Genomic DNA, 24,177 nt, shown 5'->3' on the forward strand with positions numbered 1-24,177 from the left:
AGGTGGAGCGAGTGCGCCCTCTGCTGGCACATCCTGCAGTGAAGCCAGTGAAACTCAGGGTGGACGCTTGGATACCCAGCTTGGGCCCCAGTATTTAATAGTGGCTCTGGGACCCCTAGCGGTGCCTTCTCCTACCCAGGAAACCATCCCCCCTCCCATCCTATTTGAGGCTGTAGTTGCCCTCTCCGTCCAGCCCATCTGTCAGCCCAGAGTGAATAGCTATTGATTTCAGGAAGGAAACCTTGCACGGGTGAGTACACACTCTTCTCGGACAAGGGCCTCACGTGACCCTGCTCTGCTTACCCACCTGAATGTGACCTTTAAAGGGGAACACACCTTTTAAAAGCTCACAGATTTACATTCCAGGCCAGAGCTTCTAAGCCAGAGCTGGATGAGGGGAGATCACATTGGAGAGGTAACCTTGAAGAAGCCTGACCCAAAGCGATGAGGGAATATCAAGGGAGGAGCCAGGCTGGCCTCAGGCACTGCTTAGGGGCCCTGAGAGCCCTAGAATGACACACTGTCGTGTGCTCGTGTCTCTGTGTGGTTTGAAGCTTGAATGTGGAACACAGCCACAGTTTAAAAATCATATGTTCAAAGGAACCCATCCCTCCAAACGTTAAGCAGCCCTGTTGTAGGCCAGGGTTTTTGTAGTTGGGGAAACAGAGGCTTTGAGCCATTGTATTGTTTGTCCCAGGTGACAGAGCCAGCAGGCCTGGTTGAGACATATACTAGTGAAAGAGACCATGTGTTGAAGGACCCCATCCTCAGGTCTCGCCTGGGCAGCCTGGTGATCTCTGTCTCTATGTATCTATCACCTATCTGTCTGTCTGTCTGTCTGTCTATCATCTATCAATCAATTTATCTATCATCTATGTATCTATCTATCATCTATCTACCTAACATCTATCAATTTATCTATCATCTATCTACCTATCTATCATCTATGTACCTACCTATCATCTATCAATTAATCTATCTCTCATGTATCTCTCATCTATCTATCTATCATCTATCAATCAATTTATCTATCAACTATCAATTATCTATCTCTCATGTATCTCTCATCTATCTATCTCTCATCTATCTATCTATCTATCTATCTATCTATCTATCTATCTATCATCTATTGATCATCTGTCTGCCATGCACATGGTTCAGTGCCACAGCCTCCTGTTCAGCCACTGCTTTCTCTGATCCAGCTCTTATCACTCAGGTCCAGACTCCAAACCAAAAGCCCTGGGGATAGCACACACACACACACACACACACACACACACACACACTCCCTCTCCTACCTTCAGCAAGTCTGGTCAGGTTGATTTTCACCTCCATGGTTGCTGCACAGCTTGGCCACTGTTTGTCCATGCTGGGGCTCCACCACCCCATCACTCTGTATTCCAACCACCCGAGAGGCATCTCTGCTTCTGCTGATGTGCCCTGCATGTGCTGGCCTCAGGGCCTTTGCACCTGCGCCACACTCAGCCTGTAGTGCTCTTTCCACACCTACACACAGCTCCCCCATCTCCACCTTTGGGTCAGACTTGGCTTTCTCATGAGGCTTTGTAAGATTCTTCCACACAGATTATCTCTCTATCCCATTGTTTCCTATGACACTGCCTCACATCTGCTTCATATATTGATTTAGTTCCTCAACATCTCTCTTCCTCAGGCAGGGGTGGGGTCCACAGGAGAGAGGCTGTGGCTGTCCTGACCCGTGTTCAGTTCCTAGCACCCAGGAGGGCTGGAGAGATGGCTCAGTGGTTAAGAGCACCAACCGCTCTTCCGAAGGTCCTGAGTTCAAATCCCAGCAACCACATGGTGATTTAAAAAAAAAAAATGAGGTCGACCTAGCATCCAGGATAGACTGTAGCATGTACTAGATGCTTAATTAGTATGGGGTGGGGTGGAAAGATAATAGATAGGATAGCTACACACATGAGTGGGTGGGAGGAAGGGAGAGAGAGATAGATGATTATAGATAGATGATAGACAGACAGACAGTGATGGAGATAGATACATTGATAAATAGACAGGTAGATGGATAGACAGATAGGTAATACATAGACAGATAGATGATAATTAGATAGTGTGATGGTTTGATATGCTTCACCTAGGGAGTAGCACAATTAGGAGGTGTGGCGCTGTTCGAGTAGGTGTGGTCCTGTTGGAGTGGGTGTGGTCCTGTTGGAGTGGGTGTGGTCCTGTTGGAGGAGGTGTGTCACTATGGGTGTGGGCTTTAAGACCCTCATCCTAGCTGCCTGGAAGTCTGTATTCTGCTAGCGGCCTTCAGATGAAGATGTAGAACTCTCAGCTCCTCCTTCACTGTGCCTGCCTGGATGCTGCCCACCTTGATGATAATGGACTGAACCTCTGAACCTGTAAGCCAGCCCCAATTAAATGTTGTACTTATAAGAATTGCCTTGGTCATGGTGTCTGTTCACAGCAGTAAAACCCTAACTGAGACAGACAGACGGATGGATGATGGATAGATGGATGGATGGTTGGATGGGTGGGTGGATGGGTGGATATAGAGGCCATTTGTCTTAAGGTCCTGTTTTGTTTACATGACCCTAAGTTCCTTAAAAAAAAAAAAAAACCTGAGCCCAGCAGTGGTGGTGCACGCCTTTAATCCTGAGAGGCAGTGACAGGCAGATTTCTGAGCTCGAGGCCAGCCTGGTCTACAAAGTGAGTTCCAGGACAGCCAGGGCTATACAGAGAAACCCTGTCTCTTAAAAACAAAAACAAACAAACAAACAAACAACAACAACAACAAAAACCCCTGATTATGTCATGTTCCCTACTGTGTTCTGTTGAGGTTGGGGGTCACTGTGAGATCAGGACTTAACCATTGAGAGACTGGGATACAAACACAGTCAGTCTATAGTCAAGGATGTCCAAGTCCAGAGAAGAATACAACAGCTTCACATGGTAGCTGTCCAGCTGCCACTTCTGTGCCCCTCTGACCTGGGGGGCAGGACCTTGGCTCTTGGATCATCTTTGTTCTCTGGCTGGAGCTGGTGGGACAGGTGCTGATGCCCTAACTGTGGTAAAGTCTGGTGGTCACTGGCATGCCCAGCCTCTGACTTAAATCCTCCACATCTCCAAGAACTTGAGGCTGAGAGGCAGAAGCCTCAACTGTACCACCTGTGAATGGAGCGGTGTCCCTCACCGCTGCTAGCCCGGGTTCCTTCAGCTGTAGGGACCAGCAGGATGACTCTACAGATAAAGGCACTTACTGCGGAGCCAGTTGGCCTGAGCCAACTGGGATGCATGCTGTGACACCCTGCCCCTCCATGCATATAATAATTGTTTTAATTGCATTGAAAAGTCAGCTCTAGACAGAGGGGAAAGTCTCCATTCTGTTTTCTTCAGTCTCCCTGTTGGTGGACTCCGGTAACTGGAGCCTGGCCGGATGTGCTTTGGGGTTATAAAGCCTCACTTAGCTTTCTGGGCACCTGTTCCATTGCAGAGTGCATTTTCTCAGGTGACTAGTCTTTTCAAAGGCTCAGAAACACTGGAGCAGCCCAGGACAGTGGAGGGCGGGGCCGTGGGGCTCCATTCCATAGTCTCCTGGCCTAGAATTACACCCCTGAGATCAGCTGACCCATGGGAGGTGTGGGTTCTGGTGAAAGGGCAAAACTAAGTCCTTTGTCACCCAAGGGATGACTCCTCATGTCCTGCCTAACAGCCTCAGAGAGATTTCTAATCTCAGAGTGAAAAGCTCCCTCCACTTGACCATGCCTTCTTTCTCCACCTACCTCTACCTGCCTAGATAGAGGCACATCGCCAAGCCTGGCTGCTGTGTGCCATGCCTAATGCTGGGATTTTGGTGCTCCTTATAAACAGGACCATCTTGCCCAGGATCCCAGGTGAGGGGTGGGGTTCCTTGCCACGTTTAAGTTGCTGACAGAGGTTTCAGAACCCCAGCCTCCTGCTACAGCAGCTCCAGGCCATTCACCATTGTTGGGGACCCCCAGAGACAGCTCAAGCAGGCCTCTGCTATCTCCTCCAGCACCAGAACAAGTGGACACTCCTTCCAGCCTGACAGAAGTACATCCATTGTTGTTTAGGTAAGACTCAGCATTAAACCCCTTGCTTTTTGGTTTTCAATATAATCTTTAGAAAGCTGGTCTTGATTGCCTCAAAGCTTGATTCCTCAAAGCTCCTTGATGGAAATTTAACACTCAGATTCCTGTGTTGATGGTGTCTGGAGGTGAGGCCTTTGGGAGGTCAAGGTGGTAGGATAGATGTGGTCGGGAGGGTGGGTCCCTAAGATGGTTAATGGCTTTGTAAGAAGAGGGTTGGGGAGATGTTCAGTCAGGAAGTGCTTGCATTACAAGCCTAAGGACATGGGTTACCCTTCCCCCCAACCAGACCCCATGTAAAACACCCAGGAGGTGCTGAGTGTAGGCACTGGCCTTTATTCCCAGCATTCAAGGACAGAGACAGGACCATCACTGAGTTGAGGCTACAGAGCCCAGGATAGTCAGACCCTGTCTCAAAAACCAAACAGACAAAAGCCAAGTGTAGCGCATGCCTGTAATCCCAGCACTGCAGAGAAAGGGGCGGACCCTGGGGCTCAATAGTCAGTCAGCCTAATGAACAAGCACCAGGTCCCAATGAGAGACCCTGCCTCAAGAAACAATGTGGAGGCTCCTGATGAATCACACCTGAGGTTGACCTCTGGCCTCTGTATGCATGTGCCATCATGTTCATACATGCCCACCATGAAACACTGGGCAAGAAGGGCGAGAAAGAGGTGGGGAGCAAAGACTAGACATCTTGCTGGACGCCGGGCAGATGCTCCACAGTGCTCCTGGTCTTCTCAGTCTCCCAATACCACGAACCCAGATGAGCTTTTTTTCTTTATAAATGACTTAGTCTGCAGTATTGTGTTATAGCAACAGAAAGTGGTCTGAGACAATGCCAAGGGGTCATGGGTCCATAGCAGATGACTTTCCTGGAGATGCCCCACTGTTTTTGTATGGTCTGTAATGGGTAAAATTCTGAGTTGCAAGGCCATCGGAAATCTCAAGTCAGGGTTGATTTTTATTGCTGATATGCCTTCTCTGTCACGGAGAAGACTTAGTCTAATGATTCCTGGGCATTAGCCTACCCTACTGGGCAGATTTTTCTGCAGCTCAAGGAAGATGTAGCGATGCTATGTAGACAAATTGGTGATTTTATAACTCCTAAATGATTTTATAGAACTCTTACTAGATTTTTTTCGGGGGATTTTGAGCCCTCTATAGTATAAAAGCTGCAATCAAGGTCTGCAAACCTTCGTGTGTCACAGGCTAATTGCACTAGGCTGGAAAACAGGCTTGCAACAAAGTTGCAATCAGTAATTGCACTAGGATGAAAGGCAGGCTTGAAACAAAGTTGCAATCAGGAAAACCATTCCTTCTAGGTGAGCTGTGAAACCATTATCTGATACCTCAAGGTCATAAATTGGGAATAGACAATTTATTGTACATGCAAGGACAAAAGATAAAATATTGACTGGATTTATTTATACAAAACTTCAAAACTAATGAGGCACCAGGCAGATGATTTGAATCTTGGCGAACCCCTGCTAACTTATGACATAAGAATTATTGTCTTAAATTTTAATGAACTTATGGAGCTAGGGACAGATAATGAATGTTTAATTGGGTGATTAGTTTTAATGGAAACTCTTGTAGACATCCCTGCTGAAACTTCTTATTTGATTTGTGATGAACTTTGGGAACGTAAAGCTGCTTGGAAGAGCATGTGATCCATCCTCCCGAGAAAGCATAAGTACCAAGAACAACAACAAGGAAGCAGCTTTTTTTCTTACTCCCGGGGCTTCTTTCATTTAGCAACACAAAGATAGAAGCTTCTTCTTTCTCTGAGCAATAAAGGTTAGAGCTTGTTTTTCATACAGAACGAGTGATTTTTTTTTTTCTGTGTTGGTGCTTGCTCAATGAAACCTGCTGTTGGGGGATTTTGCTGTACCCACCATATATATATGTGTGTGTGTGTGTATATATATATATATATATATATATATATATATATATATATATATATGTATATGCATATATGTGTGTGTATATGTATGTCTATATGTGTATGTGTATATGTATATGTATATGTATATGATGTATATGAATAAAGTATAGGTGTGTATACTTAAGTATGCATGAATACTCGTGGAGTGGATTGGCCTGGCCAGAAAGTGTGTATGACATGTGTGTGTGTGTGTGTGTGTGTGTGTGTGTGTGTGTGTGTGTGTGTGTGAAAGTATGTGTTTCTGTGCATATTTGCGATTTGTAAAAGTTTTTTTTTTTTTCTTGCAAGCATGACTTTTTTTTCCTGGTTTACAAAAAGTTAAAGCTCCAAGCCTCCTTCTAGCCTGGCCAGCCAGAGGCTTGACTACCAGGCAAAAGAGAAAGAAACCCTTAAGCAATCCTTTCCTTAATTCCTTGCTGTTGCTAGCAAGAATTAATTAACCAATGTATATCCGGCTGTCTGTATGTACACCTAAGAGTTAAAAGAGTTTAGAAGCATTCTTGCCAGCCCCAGATAATTAAGTTTGTTCCCTCAGTAATATTAACCCTATAAATCACCCGTAGTTGTCACTGAGACCTTCTGCTATCAGCAGGACCCCAAACCTAACCCTAACCCTCCCCCATCTGCAGCCTTTCCAAAGAGAGAACTCATGCTGGACCCACCACAGCAACATATCCCCAAATTCTCACCAGAATCCTGCTGGAAACCGAGTGTCTATGTGGTTCCCCCATAGTTCCTAGCATGGGCTACCCACCCCCACATGATGGGAGATGGGACTCTTGATGGCAGTAAGAATCAATCTAGAAACAAGGCAGTCCAGTGTGGCAGGAGCAGATGGATCCACAGACTCCCAAGGAGCTGCCAAAACACCGTCAAATCCTAGTTCACACTGAACAATGGACAACCTCCATGGCCTCCATGTTTGCTGATGGGTGGGTGGGACGGTGCCGCAAGCCCAGCCTGGGAGTATGAGGTTTAAGAGATGCCACTCTTTGGGACAGGGCTATCCTTTTGGACAAGGGAGGCATTATTTTTCTTGTTGTGGTCCACTGTCTGCCTGATACGAAGGGTCTTAAAGAAGAAGGGGTTTGGGCTGGTGAGATGGCTCAGTGGGTAAGAGCACCCGACTGCTCTTCCGAAGGTCCAGAGTTCAAATCCCAGCAACCACATAGTGGCTCACAACCATCCACAATGAGATCTGGCGCCCTCTTCTGGAGTGTCTGAAGACAGCTACAGTGTACTTACATGTAATAAATAAATAAAATCTTAAAAAAAAAAAAGAAGAAGAAGAAGAAGAAGGGGTTTGTTCTAGTTGACAGTTTGGGGGTACCGTGTTCATGGTGACACAGTGAGAGGGGTGGCACGGTGGGAGGTGGGGGCAGGGGAAGGCCGATGCTTAGCCCACTTTCTCACTTTTACTCAACCAGAACCCTCAGCATTGTGCCGCCCACTTTCAGGGTCTAGACCGCCTCTCACAGGCACTGAGAGAGACGGGTTGAGGAAGTCAGGCATGTGTGAATGAGCACACTGATGAATGGACCTGGTGTGTCCTGGTGCTGGCTCACTTTGTCTCGCCCTCTTCATCTCTCACCTTGGCTTTCCCCCTAGGTCAGCAACATTCCCAATGGAGGTCGGTGTGAGGGCTGCTCTGGGACTCTCTCTCACCGGCATGTCTGGCCTCAGCCTCATCTCCCCCGCCTGGTTCCAGAGCCTTTCCTCCTCTTATGGTGTCTTTACCTACTGCTCCTGGCCACCAGGTGACTGCTGGAACCAAAGCTGTGTGACCTTTGGGTCATTGAAGGACATGCCCAGCTTGGCCTGGAAGGTGAGACATGAGCTCTTCCAGGGCTGCTCCCAAGGAATGGGCTCCAGGGTCCTTTGCTGACCAGTGGGTGTCCCAGTGTCTGAGCACACAGGTTCTCAGAACCCAGCAACTCTCAGCAACACCAAGAAAACCTGCATAGGGTTCTTTACACCTCTGATCTTGGGGCTCTGCAGCGCTGGGTAGGTGTGACTTCTGTCTAGAGGCAGCTCTTAGTCCCCAGAAAACCTTTGTTTGTGCAAACCAGGAAAAGGCATTTTCTTCAAGACACCATACTGCCACCTGCTAGGAAATCGCCGCCATCAATAAACAAGTCTGTGGTGGCTCTGCAGCGTGCCACCCGCAGTGTGCCACCCGCACACCCCTACTTGCCTTTACCCCAGGCACTGCTGGGGTTAACAGATGAAAGATGAGGCGTTGAAGTCTTTGGGGTGTCATGGTGATCAACATGGGGAGGGTGAAGAACTTAGGCCAGCACTTAGAGGGAAGATTATACAGCCTTCAAAATTGATTACAAAGGTGACATTTTGGATTGGGAGCTCCTCCTAGTGATCATGGCGAGTGCTTAATCAGGGCAGGATGGAGCAGTTCATTGACCTGAATTTTACTTCTGTTTGACTAGCTGTGTGTCTTGATGCAAAGGACTTGCAATCTCTGGATGGGTTTATTTAAGGGAAAACAGGACTATTGTAAGACATAGCTGCAGTGACAATTTTGGAATTTTGGTTTCTTTGTGAAACACAAGGATATTGTGGGAATATGTTTTCATTTTGATCCCAGGTGTGGATGTGGGCCGCTTCAGACTATCCACAAAAGCCGACTATGACTTGCCTCGTGCTCTAGCAGGGGTGTGATTTTTGCCAGCCCCAGGTAGTTTCTGTGATTGCCTGACATTTAGGAATTCTGGGGACTTTTCAGGGGATATATAAATGCTAAGGCACCAAGAGGTGTTGGGTATTGGTTGGTGGTTGTCAGTTGGTTGCTATTGGTTGCTGTTGGTCATAGTTTATTAAATACTTGTGTGCAAAGAAAACACAAGAAGAATAAATTAATATCCTGAAGGCGAAGATCAAACTTGCTCCCCAGGGATTCAATGTCCCTAGTCAGCAGGACATAGGCTAATGATAACCCCACCCCTTCCTCTCTACCTCCCCCCTCTCCCCAGTCCTTTTTTTCTTTCCTATTTGATGTCACGGGGTTGAAAGGGTGGGAAAGGGGTGGAGAAGGGTGGAAGAACGAACCTACAAAGTAGCCAAGCAAGAGCTACACATAGCTGTTGGAAACATTGTAGCAGGAAAACAGGCAAAGTGACTGCCACGCCATCCCACCTCATCCCTTTCCTCTTTCCCAAGGTCTCGGCTGCAACACTCCTGGGAGGCTGGCTTTTGCTGTCCATCAGCGCTCTTCTCCTCTCAGCCTGGGCACTAGCCCCCAGAAGGTTGTTTCCCAGGAGGGGCTTTGGTCCGACACCGGTGGTGCAGGCAGCAGCAGGTAGACTCTTACACAGGGCTGAGATTTCTAAGGTGAACCCCAGGATTGTGAACTACTCCCATCTTTAGCAATTCAGGACTTGGGGACAAGGGGACACAGGATGTTGAAGCCACCCACGTGGACCTGACCTTAGCTGACCTGGTCCTATGCCACCAGTACTATGCACATAATACATTGTGCTTGGGCATGGTGTGTGTGTCTGTGTGTCTGTGTGTCTGTGTGTGAGCTGGTCTACCTCTGTGCTTCTCTTTCTTCCACTCATACTGTACCATGCTTAGTAGCACTACCACTGCACAGTTCAGTAGGCTGTGCACTGCCCAAGGATGCCCAACCAAGAGCTTAGAAGATGCTGAAGTCTGACCCTCACTTCAACAGAGGAGGGTGGCTCTTCTCTAGTCCATTGGAAGTCCCACAGCGACCCTCCACCCTCCACCCCTCTCACCTGAGTTAGAACAAGTTCCCACAGGTTCCAGTTTCCCCCTTTCCCTCCCACTGGGCAGACAGGTCTAGCTGAGGTGAAATCAGATCCAGCCAGCTGGCTGGCTTATACACCTTCCAAGGGCTTCCCATGGCAGGCAGAGGGAAACCCAAGTCTCCTTTTCCTGCCTCAGCCCTCCCTGTCCCGGCCTCACCTCTCCATCTGCCCACTTCTCTCTGATGCTGTAATCCCACACTCACCTCACTGTCCCCTCCTGTCTCTGCAGGGATCTGCTCAGGACTTGGCATTGTGACATAGCCCTTTACTTCTCAGCAGGAAGCCATCTCTCCTAATCTCCTGTGTCTTGCCTGGCATTACCTGCCTTTCCCACCTCACCTAGGGTCTTCCGGCCTCTGGACTGAGTTTCCTTTCTCTCTCTCAGTGGGAGGACCTCCAAGATATCTGCTTGTTTTATTTCTATCCTGAACACATGCCTAGGAGTTCTAGGAGTCCCTTTTGGTTTTAATTTAGTTTTAACAGAATTTGGATCTTTAGAATCTGTGGGAGAATTACACCTAAGATAGGTAGTGTCAAAACTCCCCAGGAACCTGCAACTTGACACCCCAGAGTTGTACTCCCATGCACACAGTGACAAGCAGAGCAAAAGCAAGATATTCCTCTCTGCCAGGGCTCCTTCCTGGGGTGGGATCCATTTAAAATTAAACATTAGCAAGGTAGGGCACGAAACTCTGAAAAACAATTCACTGTGCTCATGGGGCTGGGGATGGAGCACAGGTGCTTGGGCATGGTTTATGTGTGTGCATTGTGTGTCTCTGTGTGTGTGCATACATGTGAGTGCATTGCATATGTATGCATGCATGTGTGTGTGCATGTGTGTGCACATGCACACGTGTCTCTGTGTGTGTATATGAGTGTGTGTCTCTGTTTGCACATGTGTGTGCATGTGTGTGTACACTCATACACATGAGTGAAAGTGTGCATATGTGTGCATGTGTGTGTATGTATAGGTATATGTGTGTGCGTGTTTGCATGTGTGTATGTGTGCACATATGTATGTGCATCTGCATGTGAGTGCATGTGCATATGTTCATGTATGTGTGTGCACATGTGTGCATGCACACATAAGTGCACGTGCATATGTGTGCATGTATGTATGTACATGTGCATATGTGTCTGTGTGTGAGTGTATTATGAGGGTGTGTCTATGTGTGTATCTGTGTGTGTGTGTGAGTGCATGTGTATGTGTGTGTGTATGAGTTTCTACAGTGGATAGAGAGATGGGTCAATGGATGGGTGAGGAGTTGAGTATATGGGTAAATGAGTGGGTGGCTGGGTGGGTGGCTGGATGGGTACATGGAAGAATGGATGAGTTGATAATTGGATGGATTGCTGAATAAACAGATAGATGTGTAGGGTAGGCAGGGTGCTGGGTGAGTCCTGGGATCACAAATCAGCCCAGAAGCCCTGACCTATACAGTGATTTTCCTTTTCTGCTGCCCCCAGCAGTCTCCATGCTTGTAGGTCTGCTGGTTTTTCCAGCCACTCTGGCTTCCCCATTTGCCAAAGAAATCTGTGAAGGCTCCTCCATGTACCACAGCGGAGCATGCCAGCTGAGCTGGGGCTATGCCACTGCCATCCTCAACATGGTCCTGACCAGCCTGCTTGTCATCAGGTGGCAAGTGACCACGGTCCAGAGAGCAGCCATCCCCTTCTCCAGTGAGACTCAGAGAGCCATCCTTGTGCCAGAATAAGGAAATGAGTGTCACCCAAGGAAAGCAAAAGACAAACAACAATCTCTACAGTCGAATGAAATTGCTACACACTCAGGTTCAAATACCACCTCATCTGCTCCCATGCTGTGTGACCTCAGACAAGTCAGTTTCCCTTTCTGGACTCATTTACTCTTTGGTACAGTGGGGTTGGCATACTGCCTACTTTGTGGGGGTGTTGTGAAGGACCTTGATTTGCCATGAGTTATGACCCCTTGTGTGCTGGAAGCTGCTCCCTGCTGGGTAGGGCTCGGGACCCTTTCCCACAGTCCATGTAAGTAAAGAACTGATGGATAGAGGAGGAAACTGTGCTGCTTCTGGGAGCTCGGAGGCTCTGATGTCTGTCTGTCTGTCTGTCTGTCTGTCTGTCTGTCTATGCTTCCCGTTGTCTGTGATGTTTTCATGTTGATTGTCACCGTGACAGGGCCAGGAATCACCTCAGAAAGCAGTCTCCAGGCATGCCAGTGAGGGACTTTCCTAATTGGGTTGACAGAGTCGGGGACACTCACTTGAATGGGCAGCAGCATTCATGGGCTGGGGTCCTGGTCTGCATGACTTGAGAAACAGAGGCACCAGCACTCATGACTTCGTCACCAACTGCCTCGGGCTCTAAGACAGACACTGTACTGTGGTTTCCCTTTCTCCAGCCTGGAACCTGCTGGCTCAGGGGTGGAGTTTCCTGCTCATTCGTTTTGCCACGCCCACTGCTGGACCCTGTCGCTTTGCTGCTTGGAGCCACACACATGTTCATCTTGCTACTGGACCCCGAGTTACTTGGCGGGAAATCAGGTTCTCTCCCTCTTCTTTTATAACTGAATGTCGAAACTAGTAAAGGGGGTCTTTGAACATGAAATCATCTTGGCCTCGTTTTTTCTCCCGCCCCGTCTAGCTTCCTCTCTTTTCAGCTCGTACTGCCATCCTCAGTTGAACCGTTCACGTTGCGGACTGCTGGTCAGGCTGCAACACTGTACCCTCAAACTGTGAGCAAGGACCAGCCCCCGGAGACCACTGCTCTAAACTTGATCCAGATCCAGAGTCACCTGGAAGAAGTTCGTTGGGGATCATCTTGTTTGCATTGAAGGATGAGGGAGGACTGACCACATGGTTAATATCACTCCCTTGTCTGGGATCCTGTATAAAAGAGAAAGCAAGCCGGGTACCAGTGTTTTTTGCTCTCTTTTCTTTACTGGGGATATGGCATGACCAGCTGCTGCAAGTGCCTGCCACCTAGTCTCCCCGACCATGATGGACTGTGCCCTGGAACTGTGAACTAGAAGAGAGTCCTTCCCCCTTAATTTGGTTTCTCCTGGTATTTTATCACAGCAATAGGAAAAGAAGCTGAGACAGGGATCTTCCTGCCTCCATGCCCAGGCCCTAGCCAAAGGCATTCTGGGTGTTATCAGAGGAGACATTAATGTAGTTGGTGACTTGGGGAGCTTCTATGAAGACATATTCTGCTACAAAAGGGGGGGCTACAAAAGGTGGAATATACCTTGACTTCACAGGGGGCCCTAAGGTTCTTAATTTTCTCTTCGAACCATCCCAGCGGCTCCAGGGGTGGCTTTAGTGCAAGAAGCAAAGGCATTTTCAGAGAGATTCTGTCTTTAACACCAAAGCCCCCTGTATGGCTTTCTCCATCAAAATGAAGAGCTGTTGTCAGCCAGGAGCCCCATAGCCACAGAGGCTGGAGACCCATGGCCTGCAAAGCTCCAGGCAGCTCCCTAAAGAGGAAAATCTCCAGGGCAGTGGTGGCGCACACCTTTAATCCCAGCACTTGGGAGGAAGAGTCAGGTGGATTTCTGAGTTGGAGGCAAGCCTGGTCTACAGAGTGAGTTCCAGGCTAGCCAGGGCTACACAGAGAAACCCTGTCTCAGAAAAAAAAAAAAAAAAAAAAAAAGGAGAAAGGAGGAAAATCCCCTGGAACTAAGTGGGTTGGTAGCCATCAACCTTCTGCTGGGGTGACTTAGCCACGAACCAACACACCTGGAACTTCTGCCTGTGAGGGTCAAATCCTGCTGCTCCAGATTGGGAACCCATCCTGGGCTCAGGCTCCCACTGGGCTCTGAGGCTTTAAAAGAAAAAAGAAGGAGGAGGAGGAGGAGGAGGAGGAGGAGGAGGAGGTGGAGGAGAAGGGGAGAAGGAGGAGGAGGAGAAGGAGAAGGAGGAGGAGGAGGAGGAGGAGGAGGAGGAGGAGGAGGAGGAGGAGGAGAAGAAGAAGAAGAAGAAGAAGAAGAAGAAGAAGAAGAAGAAGAAGAAGAAGAAGAAGAAGAAGAAGAAGAAGAAGAAGAAGAAGAAAGAAGAAGAGAAGAAGAAGAAGAAAGAAGAAGAAGAATGGTAGTACTGGGGGAGGGCGGCTACAGTTTCCTACTGATCCCTCCATCACACAACAGAGGTGCCAGGAGCTCACCCAGCTGGAATCTGCCCCTTAAGTTGCACAGGCTCACCCGAGAAGTGAAGGAGGAGGGCTGGCAGGAACTCAGGGGAGATGGGTTTCCAGCCAGCACAGCTCAGCAGTGTCAGGGGAGGGAGCACCATCAGAAGGGAGGCATGGGGCTGAGTCCAGAAGAAAGAAAACCTCTTCTCTCCCCCATTGCGAGCGTGTGAAAACAGCCAGAGAAGTCCTTACCTGGGGACACACCGTTATAAATAGCTGTCATGAGAATTTTCACCCCGGGTAGGGGTTAAAAGGACTAAGCAACATTTAATCCTCCCATACCGAAGAGAACTAAAATTGATCCCATCCAGGGCAACCAATGAGCTGATTAGGCTCACATACAAAGCAATGAGTGGAGGCTGACATTAAACCACACACACAGGAAGGACAGTTCTCAGCCTGGATGATGGCTCCTCTGTGGCTGCGTAGATGGAAACACCTTCCTCTAGCCTTCCTGAGCATGCATACTCTACACGCTAGCCTCTCTCTGAGACCCTGAGGCCACATATAATCAGAGCAGAACTGGGCACAACTGGTTGTGGGAGGAACGGCTAGATACAGGGGTGAGGGACCCATGACCCAGTGAGTCACACACCCAGGGTGGAAATGCTCGTGGCCGTGTGTATGGCAATGGGGGCCTTTGTTTTCATGTCAGCCGTCCACAAGTCCTGCTGAGAAGCTCTTCGCAAGTGGGCACAACAGACTCGATGAGGATGGTGGCTGGTAGGCTTGGAGGGTGATACTGTAGAACAGCAGCAGAGATGGAATCCTGTCTCCAAACTGTAGGCAGGGGCAGACGATCCCTGCTCATTTGGCATTGTGAGATGGTCCTGTCTGTTTCTACCCTTCCTTTACATCTTGGGATACAAAAGTCTCATTGGGCACTACTGTATCTTCAATGCCTCTCACATCCTTTCTCCGATTGCAATTGCTGTGTGTGTATGTGTGTGTGTGTGTGTGTGTGCGCGCGCGCGCACATGCGCGCGCACACGTTAGGGTGGTCAGCCTGGAGTGCTGGTCCTTGGGTATTATGATGCTTTGATTATGAGTTGCCCATGGGAAGTGGCCCTATTAGGACAGATGGCCTTGTTGGAGGAAGTCTGTCACTATGTGGGTGGGCTTTGAGATTTCCTAGTATTCAAGTTCAGCCCAGTGTGGAACAGAGGCTCCTCCTGGCTGTCTATGGAAGACAGTCTCCTTCTGGCTGCCTTCGGATCAAGATGTAGAACTATTAGCTTCCCCAGCACCATGTCTGCCTGCACAACACCATGCTTCCTGCCCTGATGATGAAAGACTGAATCTCTGAAACTGTAAGCCAGCACCAACTAAATGTTTTATAAGAGTTGCCTTGGCCATAGTGTCTTTTCACAGCAATAAAACCCTAAAACAGGTACTGTCAGGTCCCAAGGAAACTCTAATTCCCCCGACTCTGGACTCTTCCTGATGCCTCCCCCATATCTACAATAAAACCTTCCCACACCATGGAGTGGGCCATGTAGCCAGTTTACACATAATCCACTGTTTGTTTTTAGATTTATTTATTTATTAGATGTAAGTACACTGTAGCTGTCTTCAGACACCCCAGAAGAGGGCACCAGGTCTCATTACAGATGGTTCTGAGCCACCATGTGGTTGCTGGAGTTTGAACTCAGGACCTTCGGAAGAGCAGTGAATGCTCTTAACCACTGAGCCATCTCTCCAGCTCCCCAATCTACTGTTTTGAGACAAAGTTTCTCAGTGTCAGGACTGGTGGGCCAGTGACCCACCATGTTCCCCCATCTCTACTTCTCCAGCACTGGGATTCCAGATGTGCAGTGCCACACCTGGCTTTCTGCATGGGTGCTGGAGACCAAAGTCAGGTCCTTGTGCTATGTGGCAAGCAGTCCTCCCACTACACCACCCCCACATCTTTTCTCTCTCTTCCTAGCTCCTCTAGGTTGAATCTTCAATGTCCCAGCTTTGTGTCAGCAGGAGGTGATGAGCCATTTATAGCTAGGACCTAGAGGGAGGTCTTTAGATCACTAGGGGTGTGTCTTTGAAGGGAATTGTGGGACCCTGCCCTGTGGCTGTGAGGTGAGTGGCTTTGCTCTATAGTAAGCTTCGGCCAGCATGTGTCCTTTCCAACCTTAAGGCCTAAAAGCAGCAAGTCCACCCACCATGGGCTGAGGCTTCCTACACACAAGCCCCAATATTTTCCCAGGATCAGATCACTTCAGATGTCAGTTACAGCAGGGGAGGCTGGTTAGCACTCAGGGAAGGCTAGCTAACACTCAGGGAAAGCTGGCTAACACTCAGGGAAGGCTGGCTAACATGCTAACAGAGGAAGGAGCCGATGGATGCTCCAGCTCAAAGGCTGAGAGAGTATTTCATCAACTAATCATTCATACAGCTTCCTGCTGCTCACACCAACAGGCCTGGCTTTCTTTTTGGAGTTTTAAAAGTGAGTTGGTTTAAGGACACTGTGTTGGTATGTGTGTGTGAGTGTGCGGGTGTGTCGTGTGTGGTGTGTGGTATATGAGTATGTGCATTAGTGTGTGTGGTGTGGTATGAGTGTGTGTGGTATGGTGTGTGTGTGTGGTGTGAGTGTGTGGTGTGTATGTGTGAGCTTGTGGTGTGTGTGTGGTGTGAATGGTATGAGCACAAGTATGTGTGGTGTCTGTATGCGTATGAGTGTATGGTGTCTGTGATGTGTGTGTGTGGTGTGTATGTGGTGTGTGTGTGAGTGTGTGTGATATGTGTGTATGAGTGTGTGTGGTGTTTGTGTGGTGTGTGCATGAGTGTGTGTGGTATCTGTGTGTGTATGATATATATGTATGTGGTGTGTGTATGAGTGTATGTATGGTGTGTGTGCATGGTTTGTGTATGAGTGTGTGTGGTGGGCATGTGTGTGTGTGTGTGACTGTGTGATCAGAATCATGGCTACTGAGGGACTTGATCGTGAGTGATGCTCCCTTGGGTCCGGGGGCGGGGGGGGGGGAGAACCTCCTTGGTCGCCTGACTAGAGAGAGGAGAGACTGCCAAGGTCTGCTCCTGCTATCCCACTGCAGCCATTCCTGCTTCTCCTGGGACCTCCCAGAGGGAGAAGGGGAACAGTAAGGGAAAGTGACTGCTCCCACCACTTTGACAAGGGAAGGTGAGTGCTCCCCAGACTCAACCCTAAAGCAAAAATATGAGGTGGGGCATGCCTATAATCACAGCAATTGGGAGTTCAAAGCCAGCCTCTGTCAGCCTATGTAGGATAGAAAGGCCAAGCCTAGCCTGGGCTACATGAAACCTTGCCTCCTCTCCCCTGCCACCCCAGTTGCCACTCCCCAACCACTGGGCATGGTGGCACACACCTTTAATCCCAGAACTTGGGAGGCAGAGGAATGTCTTGAGTTCAAGGCCCATCTGGTCTATATAGCAAGTTCCAGGCTAGCCAGGGCTACACAGTGAGACCCTGTAAAAACAAAGCAAAGCAAACAACATAACAAACAAACAAACAAATAACTAGACCCACGCTTTTGTTTTCTGCTCAGATATATTTGCTCTGAATAGTCATCTTTGCAATGAACATTTACAAGACACTTGGGCAACGTGAAAAAGAGAACGCCTTGGGCAGGAGGAACACCCCCCTCCCGCCCATGCCCAACTCCAGGACACCAAGAAACACCGCACACAGATATCAGCTGGTAAATGGAATAAATACGAGGCACTCAGAACCACAAGCACGCGCTCGGGAGGCACGAGGGAGGCAGAGGGAATTCTTGTGCTATGCTCCACACTGGTCAGTTACAAAAATAAATAAGGGTCAGGAGGTCCGGACCTGGCTGTGCTAAAATACCAACCTCTGCACCAGCCAAATCAACTTTTATCTGACAGCCTTTCTTACCCACACCTTGGGAAGCATGGGGACCTAGCTGGGAGGTGTGACTCTACACAGGCGACTGTGGTCATCAGCCGCCTCCCTTCCTGCTGCCCTGGGCACAAATGGGGCTGAAGCAGCATCAGTCTTCCATGGACACTACAGGGCTCTCTCTGTCCATCCTGCCCTGTGTGGGAGACAGAGGTTCTGATTTAGGAGTGTGGGACACAGACCAACCCTATCACTGGCCAACCCACTGGCTCATCCCTCCTCTATCCTGAGTGAACAAAGTGCTTAGAGAAAACCCAGCCTTGCTGAGCATGGCTTCCACCAAGGCTGCAGGCTTCTGAGCCCAGATCACCTGTGATGGCAGGGAGGTCTCCCTGAGGGTGAGATAGTAAGGGTTAGGCTCTCATCAAGAGCTCCTGGCTTCTGCCTACAAACACGTCCGGGATCCCTAGCCTGCCTACAGGATGCCTTTTCTAAAGAGAGTCTCCTGGCAGTGGATAGAGAAAAGTTGGAAAGCGCAGGAAGTTAGGTTGTTAGATCGAGGACTCAGGCAGTCAGAAGCTGCTGCCAGGGGCACAGAACAGACCTCGGGTGAGAAGGATACATGGAGACATGCTGTTAGCCCCTCTTCCAAGCCAGTGGTTCTCTGAGGGGCAGACAAGCCATAAAAGGACATCAGGGTTACCTTGGGGGCGGGGGAGTGAAACCTGGTGGTTCGAAGGCAGGGGTGATGCTCAAAAACATCTGGGACTTTGAATGTGAGCAATGTCTACAGGGAGCCAGCCTGACAGGAACATTCTGGAACACCACCAAAGGCCCCTCCTTGCTGGGTGCAGAGGAAACCCCTTAGGCCTCTCCTGTACAGATGAGGAAGGAATAGAGAAAAGGAAGAAGGACAACAGAGCCAGAGGCTACCTCGACCCACTCACAACCCAAACTCCCAAGAAAGGGGGATATCCCAGACTTGGGCAATCTTTGGTCAAACAGGAAAATGTAAGGCCGAGATGGGTTCTTCTCTACCCCTCTGCCCAGTGGCCAAGGGTAAGAGCATGGCTCTCTTCACAGAAGTCCACGCTGGTCCACAGACACCAGGACCTTGTGCTGGGCTGAAGGAGGGGGTGGGGTGGTGGATGACAGCAGATCCTCACTTGTTCTCAATTAGAATCTGCACCTTATGCACGAGGTCCCGGGCAAGCTGCAGAATCTGCTTCGCGTTGTGCCGCTCAGCCATTTCTGAAAGAGGAGAAACACTGGTGAGCAGTTTTGCCTGTCTGCCCCCCCCCCCCCAGAGGTCCGTCCAACTCCTGGTGTGGACTCTAGAGTGTTTGTGCCACAAAGTGACTCTGAGAGCAGACATGCACCTGCAAACCACGACTTCCCCATCTGTGGAACAAGGATTTTAACATTGTAACAGGAAGCCTTTTTCACAGCACCACCATGGAAAAACAGAGACCAGTGCTGGGTCTGACTGTGTTAGGAGACCCTTCCCTGCAGGCAGACTGTCTGTGAATACTTTACAAGCCCATGTCAGGCCAGGGCAGGGTGCCACAGGACACATCTGTAGTAATCCCAGCACTGGGGAAGCTGTGGGAGGGCTGAGAGTTGAAACATAGCCTGGGATACATAGCAAGACTTTGTCTCAAAAATAAAAGGTAATACCAGGCACGTAGCAGACCCCATGGGAAGACCCCATGGGAATGATGAAAGCCACGGATGGTGGGGAAACGATGGGAAGAAATATCAAGAGACACCAAATGCAAAGATCTTCAAAGTTTGGCATACAGTAGGGTAATCCCGAAGTTTGACTTTTATCACAGAGAAACCATTTCACAAAGGGAAAATAAAAATAAAAATAAAAATAAAAATAAAAAAAGACCACAGTTCTTAAAGCAGCTACTGAGGTACCCCTAGGGCTCCTAGTGCGCTCTCGGGGGCATTGTGGGATTATGGGATCAATTGGAGGGGACCTAAGCAACCACTCAGCAGCTGTCTGTTGGATACACACTGCTGGCCATAGAGAGTACTGTGTTCTTCTAAGTGGTGTTCAGTCTAGACAAAGCTAGTTTTTTTTGGTGGGGGGGGCGTTGCTGGGATAAAAGCAAGGACTATGTGAAGGTCTGAGGGAAGTGGGGGTGGGGTGCTTGGCCTCATCAGGAGGCAAAGCTATGCACAGACCAAACAGTGTGTGTGAGGGGGTTCCCTTTGGGCTGCGTTTGTCAGAGACTTCCTGAATGGTGAGGACGAGACAAAGATGTCACACAGTGTGGACCTCCCTCCTTGCCATTGGGAACTTGGGCTGCATGGGGCGCATGTTGCAGAAAAGTTAGGGGTGCCCTGGACTGAGGAAGTTGGGGAACCTGGAGATGTTGAGGCAGGAGGATTGTGCTAAGATGTGGATTGCTTTGGGCTTTCTATCACATCTTCAAACTGAGCCAACAACAAAGGATTCAAGTTACAGGACAGTCACGTGGGTGCATCCCGCAGCCCTGAAAAAGAGTCATGTGCAGGTAATTTTTGAAAAAGTAGATATGACTGGATTCTGTGATGCTAACAACAGAAAATAAACAGGCATGGAAAAGAAGGGGATGAATGAGTAGGGGAGAGGCAGGGTCTGACATGGCCCAGGCTGGCCTTGAACTTATGGCCCAGGCTGGCCTTGAACTTAACTATGTGCAGGGGATGACCTTGAACTTACGATCAGATGAGACTCTTTTTTATCAAGTTTAATTTAGTTTTCTGAGGATTTCATACATGAGTGCCGTATTTATATAATTCTGCCCCTCTCTGTCTCCCTACAGCTCCTCCTCACGTTCCTTTCAAATTCATGGCTAGGAGTAATTATTATTGTTCTGTACGTGTCTGCCTATAAATGCATGCAGCCGAGCCCGTTTATATGTGCATGTGAACACATGTATGTATATGATATGACTTCTTGGGACTGGGTATAACCTATCAGAGGGACTCATCCCTGGGGAAGACTGCTTCTCACTTCCTCTCTCAGGAGCCACTAATTGCTGTCAGCTCTTCACTTAGAAGTGGGGCCTTGGGAGATTTCTCCCATCCTTGCTGACCTGCCCACAGGTGCTGTCATTGTTCTGGTCTTGTGGAGGTGACCCAATCCTTTTAGATCTCATGGCTGCCACTTCCCTACCATGTAGAGAAGATGCTATCTCACAGCAGGTATCCTGATCTTCAGAAAAAGCCTTTAAAAAAGTCCAGCATACCCTCATATTTAAAGCCCTAGAGGGAGCTGAAGAGATGGCTCAGCAGGTAAGAGCACTGGCTGCTCTTCCGAAGGTCCTGAGTTCAAATCCCAGCAACCACATGGTGGCTCACAACTACCCATAATGAGATCTGACACCCTCTTCTGATAGCTGTCTGAAGACAGCTATAGTGTATAAATAAATCTTTGGGCTAGAGTGAGCAGGGACTGAGTGAGCAAGGTTGACCAAAGTGAGCAGGGTTGACAAGAGTGAACAGAGGTTCTAAATTCAATTCCCAGCTACTGTGTGTACTCATATACATAAAATAAATAAATAAATCTCTTTTAAAAAAAGTCCTAGAGAGAATAGGGTTTTGGGGTGCAAGGAGAGGGGGAAGGGGGAGGGGGAGAGGAAGGAGGAGGGGACATAACTAACGTAATAAAGATTCTGTGTGACAAACCTGCAGACAGCATAGTCTTAAGTGGAGAACTCAAAGCAACCCCATTAAAGTCAGGAAGAGCACTGTCTGCTCTCCCCACTCCTTTTCAGTGTGTGTGTGTGTGTGTGTGTGTGTGTGTGTGTGTGTATTTTATGCAGTAGCTGAGACAAAGGGGGGGGACATTAAAAGGACACAACCTGAAGAAGCCAAACTACTTTTATCTGCAGATGACATGATACTGTATGCAAAAGAAGCTAGAAAGTCTACCCCAAAACTTCTAGAAATGACCAACACTCCAGCAACATGGCAGGAGGCAAAGCGAACTCAGAGAAACAGTGCTCTTTCCAGTCAACAATGACGCTGAGAGATATCACAGACACCCTCAATTCACGACAGCCGCAAAGAAGGTAAGGCAGCCAGGAATAAACCTAACTGAATAGGTGAAGGACCTCCACAGTAAAAGCCTTTACGCCTCTGAAGAAAGACTGATGGAGACAGGAAAACAGAAAGCTCTTCTGTACTCATGGATTAGACAAAGAATACTGTGAAGATGAGAACTCCCTTAAGAGAAATTTACAGAGTTGGTGCAACCCACAATCAAAATCCCCATCTCATTCTTCATAGAAACAGAAAGAGATGCCCTGAATTCCACAAGGAACCATGGAAGACCATGGACAGCCAAAGCAACCTAGGTCAGAAAGGACAGTACTGTCAGGGTTAACATTCCCGGTCTCTGGATATGTTATGGAACCATGGCTATAAAAACAACTTGGTCCAGTCACAAAAACAGACAGGAAACCAGTGGAACAAAGCAGAAGACCCAAACTCTTGCAAATAACTGCAGGTAATGGTTGATAAAGATGCAAAAGCAGATGTGGGAGAAAAGATGTCTTCAAAACATGCTACTCACTGGGAGGCTTCAGTGTTCACATGCAGAAGAGTGGAATTAGACCTGTTATCTATCGTCCTACATAGAAACTAACTCCAAATGGATCAAAGACCTCGTGCTGGATAGTTTTATGTCAACTTGGCACGAGCTAAAGTCATTCTCCATTAACAAAACACCATAAGATCATCTGAAGGCAAACCCATGGGACATCTTCCTAATTAGTGATTGATGGGGAGGGTCTCACCCATTGTGGGTTGGGCCATCCTTAGGCTGGTGGTCCTGGGTTCTATAAGAAAGCAGGCTGAGCAAGCCATGGGGAGCAAGCCAGTAAGCAGCATCCCTCCATGGCCTCTGCATCAGCTCCTGCCTCCTGGGTTCTGCTCTGTTTGAGTTCCTGTCCTGACTTCCTCTGATAGTGAATAGTGTGATATGGAAGTGTAAGCCAAATAAACCAGTCCCTCCACAGAGAGATAGAAAATGGCAAAGAAAGGCTCATCCTTAGCAATTAGAGAGATGCAAAACAAAATGACTTAGCATTTCATCCCTCCCCACCCCCACCCCTGAACCCCAGCAGAATACCAAAGATCAATGGAACGACAGATAAATGCTGGAAGGGGTTGGGGCTGGGCTCATCCAGGTTGCTGGGAGTGCAAACCAGCCCAGCCACTCTAGAAACCAGTGGAGAGCATTCTCGAAAACCTGAAAATAAATCTGCCTCATGACTCAGATGTACCACTCCTTGGCATATGGCCAAAGGACTCAACACCCTACTCTACAGACACTGGCTGGGTCATCCAACACTGGCCGGGCCATCAGACACTGGCCGGGCCATCAGACACTGGCTGGGTCCTCAGATACTGGTTCAGCCTTGCCCACTGCTGCTGTATTCACAACAGCCAGGAAACAAACCATCTACAACTGATGGCAGATAAAGCAAATATAATACCCCTGATCTTGCCTTTATTTCCAGGGTGGGGACTGCAGCTGTGTGCTGCCACACCCCGTTTACATGGGTGTGACTGTGCCAGGCTCCACAGATGCTGGGCAAGTATTCTAGCAACTGACTCACATCAGCTCAAGGAGTGTTTATGTCGTGTTTAAGGACTGCACTGAATCCCGTGTGGCTTCCTGGTTCATTTCTGGTGCAGGTGAAACTCACGGCCCGCCAAAGTTGATTTCTGAGTTTTAACATCAAACATTCCAGAAACAAGTAAGGTGGCGGCAGAAAGGAAGGGAGCTAGGGGACAGGCACCACTGTTTGGTAACCTTCCTAGTAAACAAACAAACAAAAAAAAAACAGTCCTAAATATAAAAATTGTAGTAGATGGCCAAAATCCAAAATTATCCCAAAAGAAAAAGATGACTTGAAAGGAATCTAGCAGTGTTTCCGAGGTTGGTCACAGGTGGGTCTCTTCTTTATCTAGAACTTTCTTTAGTCTTTAAGTTTTCCTGTGAAGCCCAGAGCCTAGTGCTTGCTAGTGCTCTGTGATGGAGCAGCTACCCAGCCCTGGGTTTTAGCATTTAGTTAGAGCTCAAGTGGCAATAACAAGAGCAATTACCTTGTGTTTACTGGGCCTCTCGTGGGCACAGCTACCTGTAAAGGGCTTTTTCATAGCTCATCATTAATTCTCCAGACTTCCCTTGAGGGAGAAGGTGTTTGCAACACTGTATCCCTGAAGAACTGAGACCCAGGGATGCCATTTAAGCAAGGTCAGTGGACGACCTCTCTGAGAGCATCCCTGTGCCAGGTTTTCCCTACTCATGAACTCAGTGGGGTTGACCCTGGTATTTCACAGATG

General features: G+C 48.6%; 2 protein-coding genes across 7 annotated transcripts in view; one reads left to right on the forward strand and one right to left on the reverse strand.

Annotated features, from left to right (window-relative positions):
- The first annotated feature begins 3,650 nt into the window (after positions 1-3,650).
- On the forward strand, positions 3,651-13,012 carry Lhfpl7 (LHFPL tetraspan subfamily member 7). Of its 4 annotated transcripts, none has more exons than XM_085836320.1 (5): positions 3,651-4,073; positions 7,648-7,864; positions 9,214-9,352; positions 12,208-12,349; positions 12,450-13,012. In XM_085836320.1, exons 2-5 carry the CDS (start codon positions 7,664-7,666, stop codon positions 12,637-12,639), a joined length of 672 nt encoding a protein of 223 aa, XP_085692446.1. In that variant the 5' UTR covers positions 3,651-4,073; positions 7,648-7,663; the 3' UTR covers positions 12,640-13,012. The 4 variants fall into 4 exon arrangements, with proteins under 4 accessions (XP_085692446.1, XP_085692447.1, XP_085692448.1 ...); XM_085836321.1 differs by having other exon boundaries at positions 12,466-12,662; XM_085836322.1 differs by lacking the exon at positions 12,450-13,012 and having other exon boundaries at positions 12,208-12,389.
- Positions 13,013-17,505: 4,493 nt separating this feature from the next.
- The window catches only part of Sgsm1 (small G protein signaling modulator 1), a 68,284-nt gene continuing 61,612 nt past the window's right edge, over positions 17,506-24,177 (reverse strand). For all 3 annotated transcript variants that reach the window (XM_021162349.3, XM_029477921.2, XM_085837033.1), the window contains one exon: positions 17,506-19,080. In XM_021162349.3, the coding sequence (XP_021018008.1) occupies positions 18,992-19,080 (89 nt within the window). In that variant the 3' untranslated portion in view covers positions 17,506-18,991. The remainder of the gene's footprint in view (positions 19,081-24,177) is intronic.

Source organism: Mus caroli, unplaced genomic scaffold, assembly GCF_978045245.1.
Source record: "Mus caroli unplaced genomic scaffold, Mus_caroli_1 scaffold_4, whole genome shotgun sequence".
In the NCBI taxonomy this organism is placed as follows: domain Eukaryota; kingdom Metazoa; phylum Chordata; class Mammalia; order Rodentia; family Muridae; genus Mus; species Mus caroli.

Bases quoted from the DNA above. Each gene is read 5' to 3' on its own strand.
- Lhfpl7 (XM_085836320.1), top strand. From the start codon at position 7,664: ATGGAGGTCGGTGTGAGGGCTGCTCTGGGACTCTCTCTCACCGGCATG. The intron at 7,865-9,213 runs GTGAGACATGAG...CTCTTTCCCAAG, and splicing joins TGCCCAGCTTGGCCTGGAAG to GTCTCGGCTGCAACACTCCT. The intron at 9,353-12,207 runs GTAGACTCTTAC...CCCTTTCTCCAG, and splicing joins GGTGGTGCAGGCAGCAGCAG to CCTGGAACCTGCTGGCTCAG.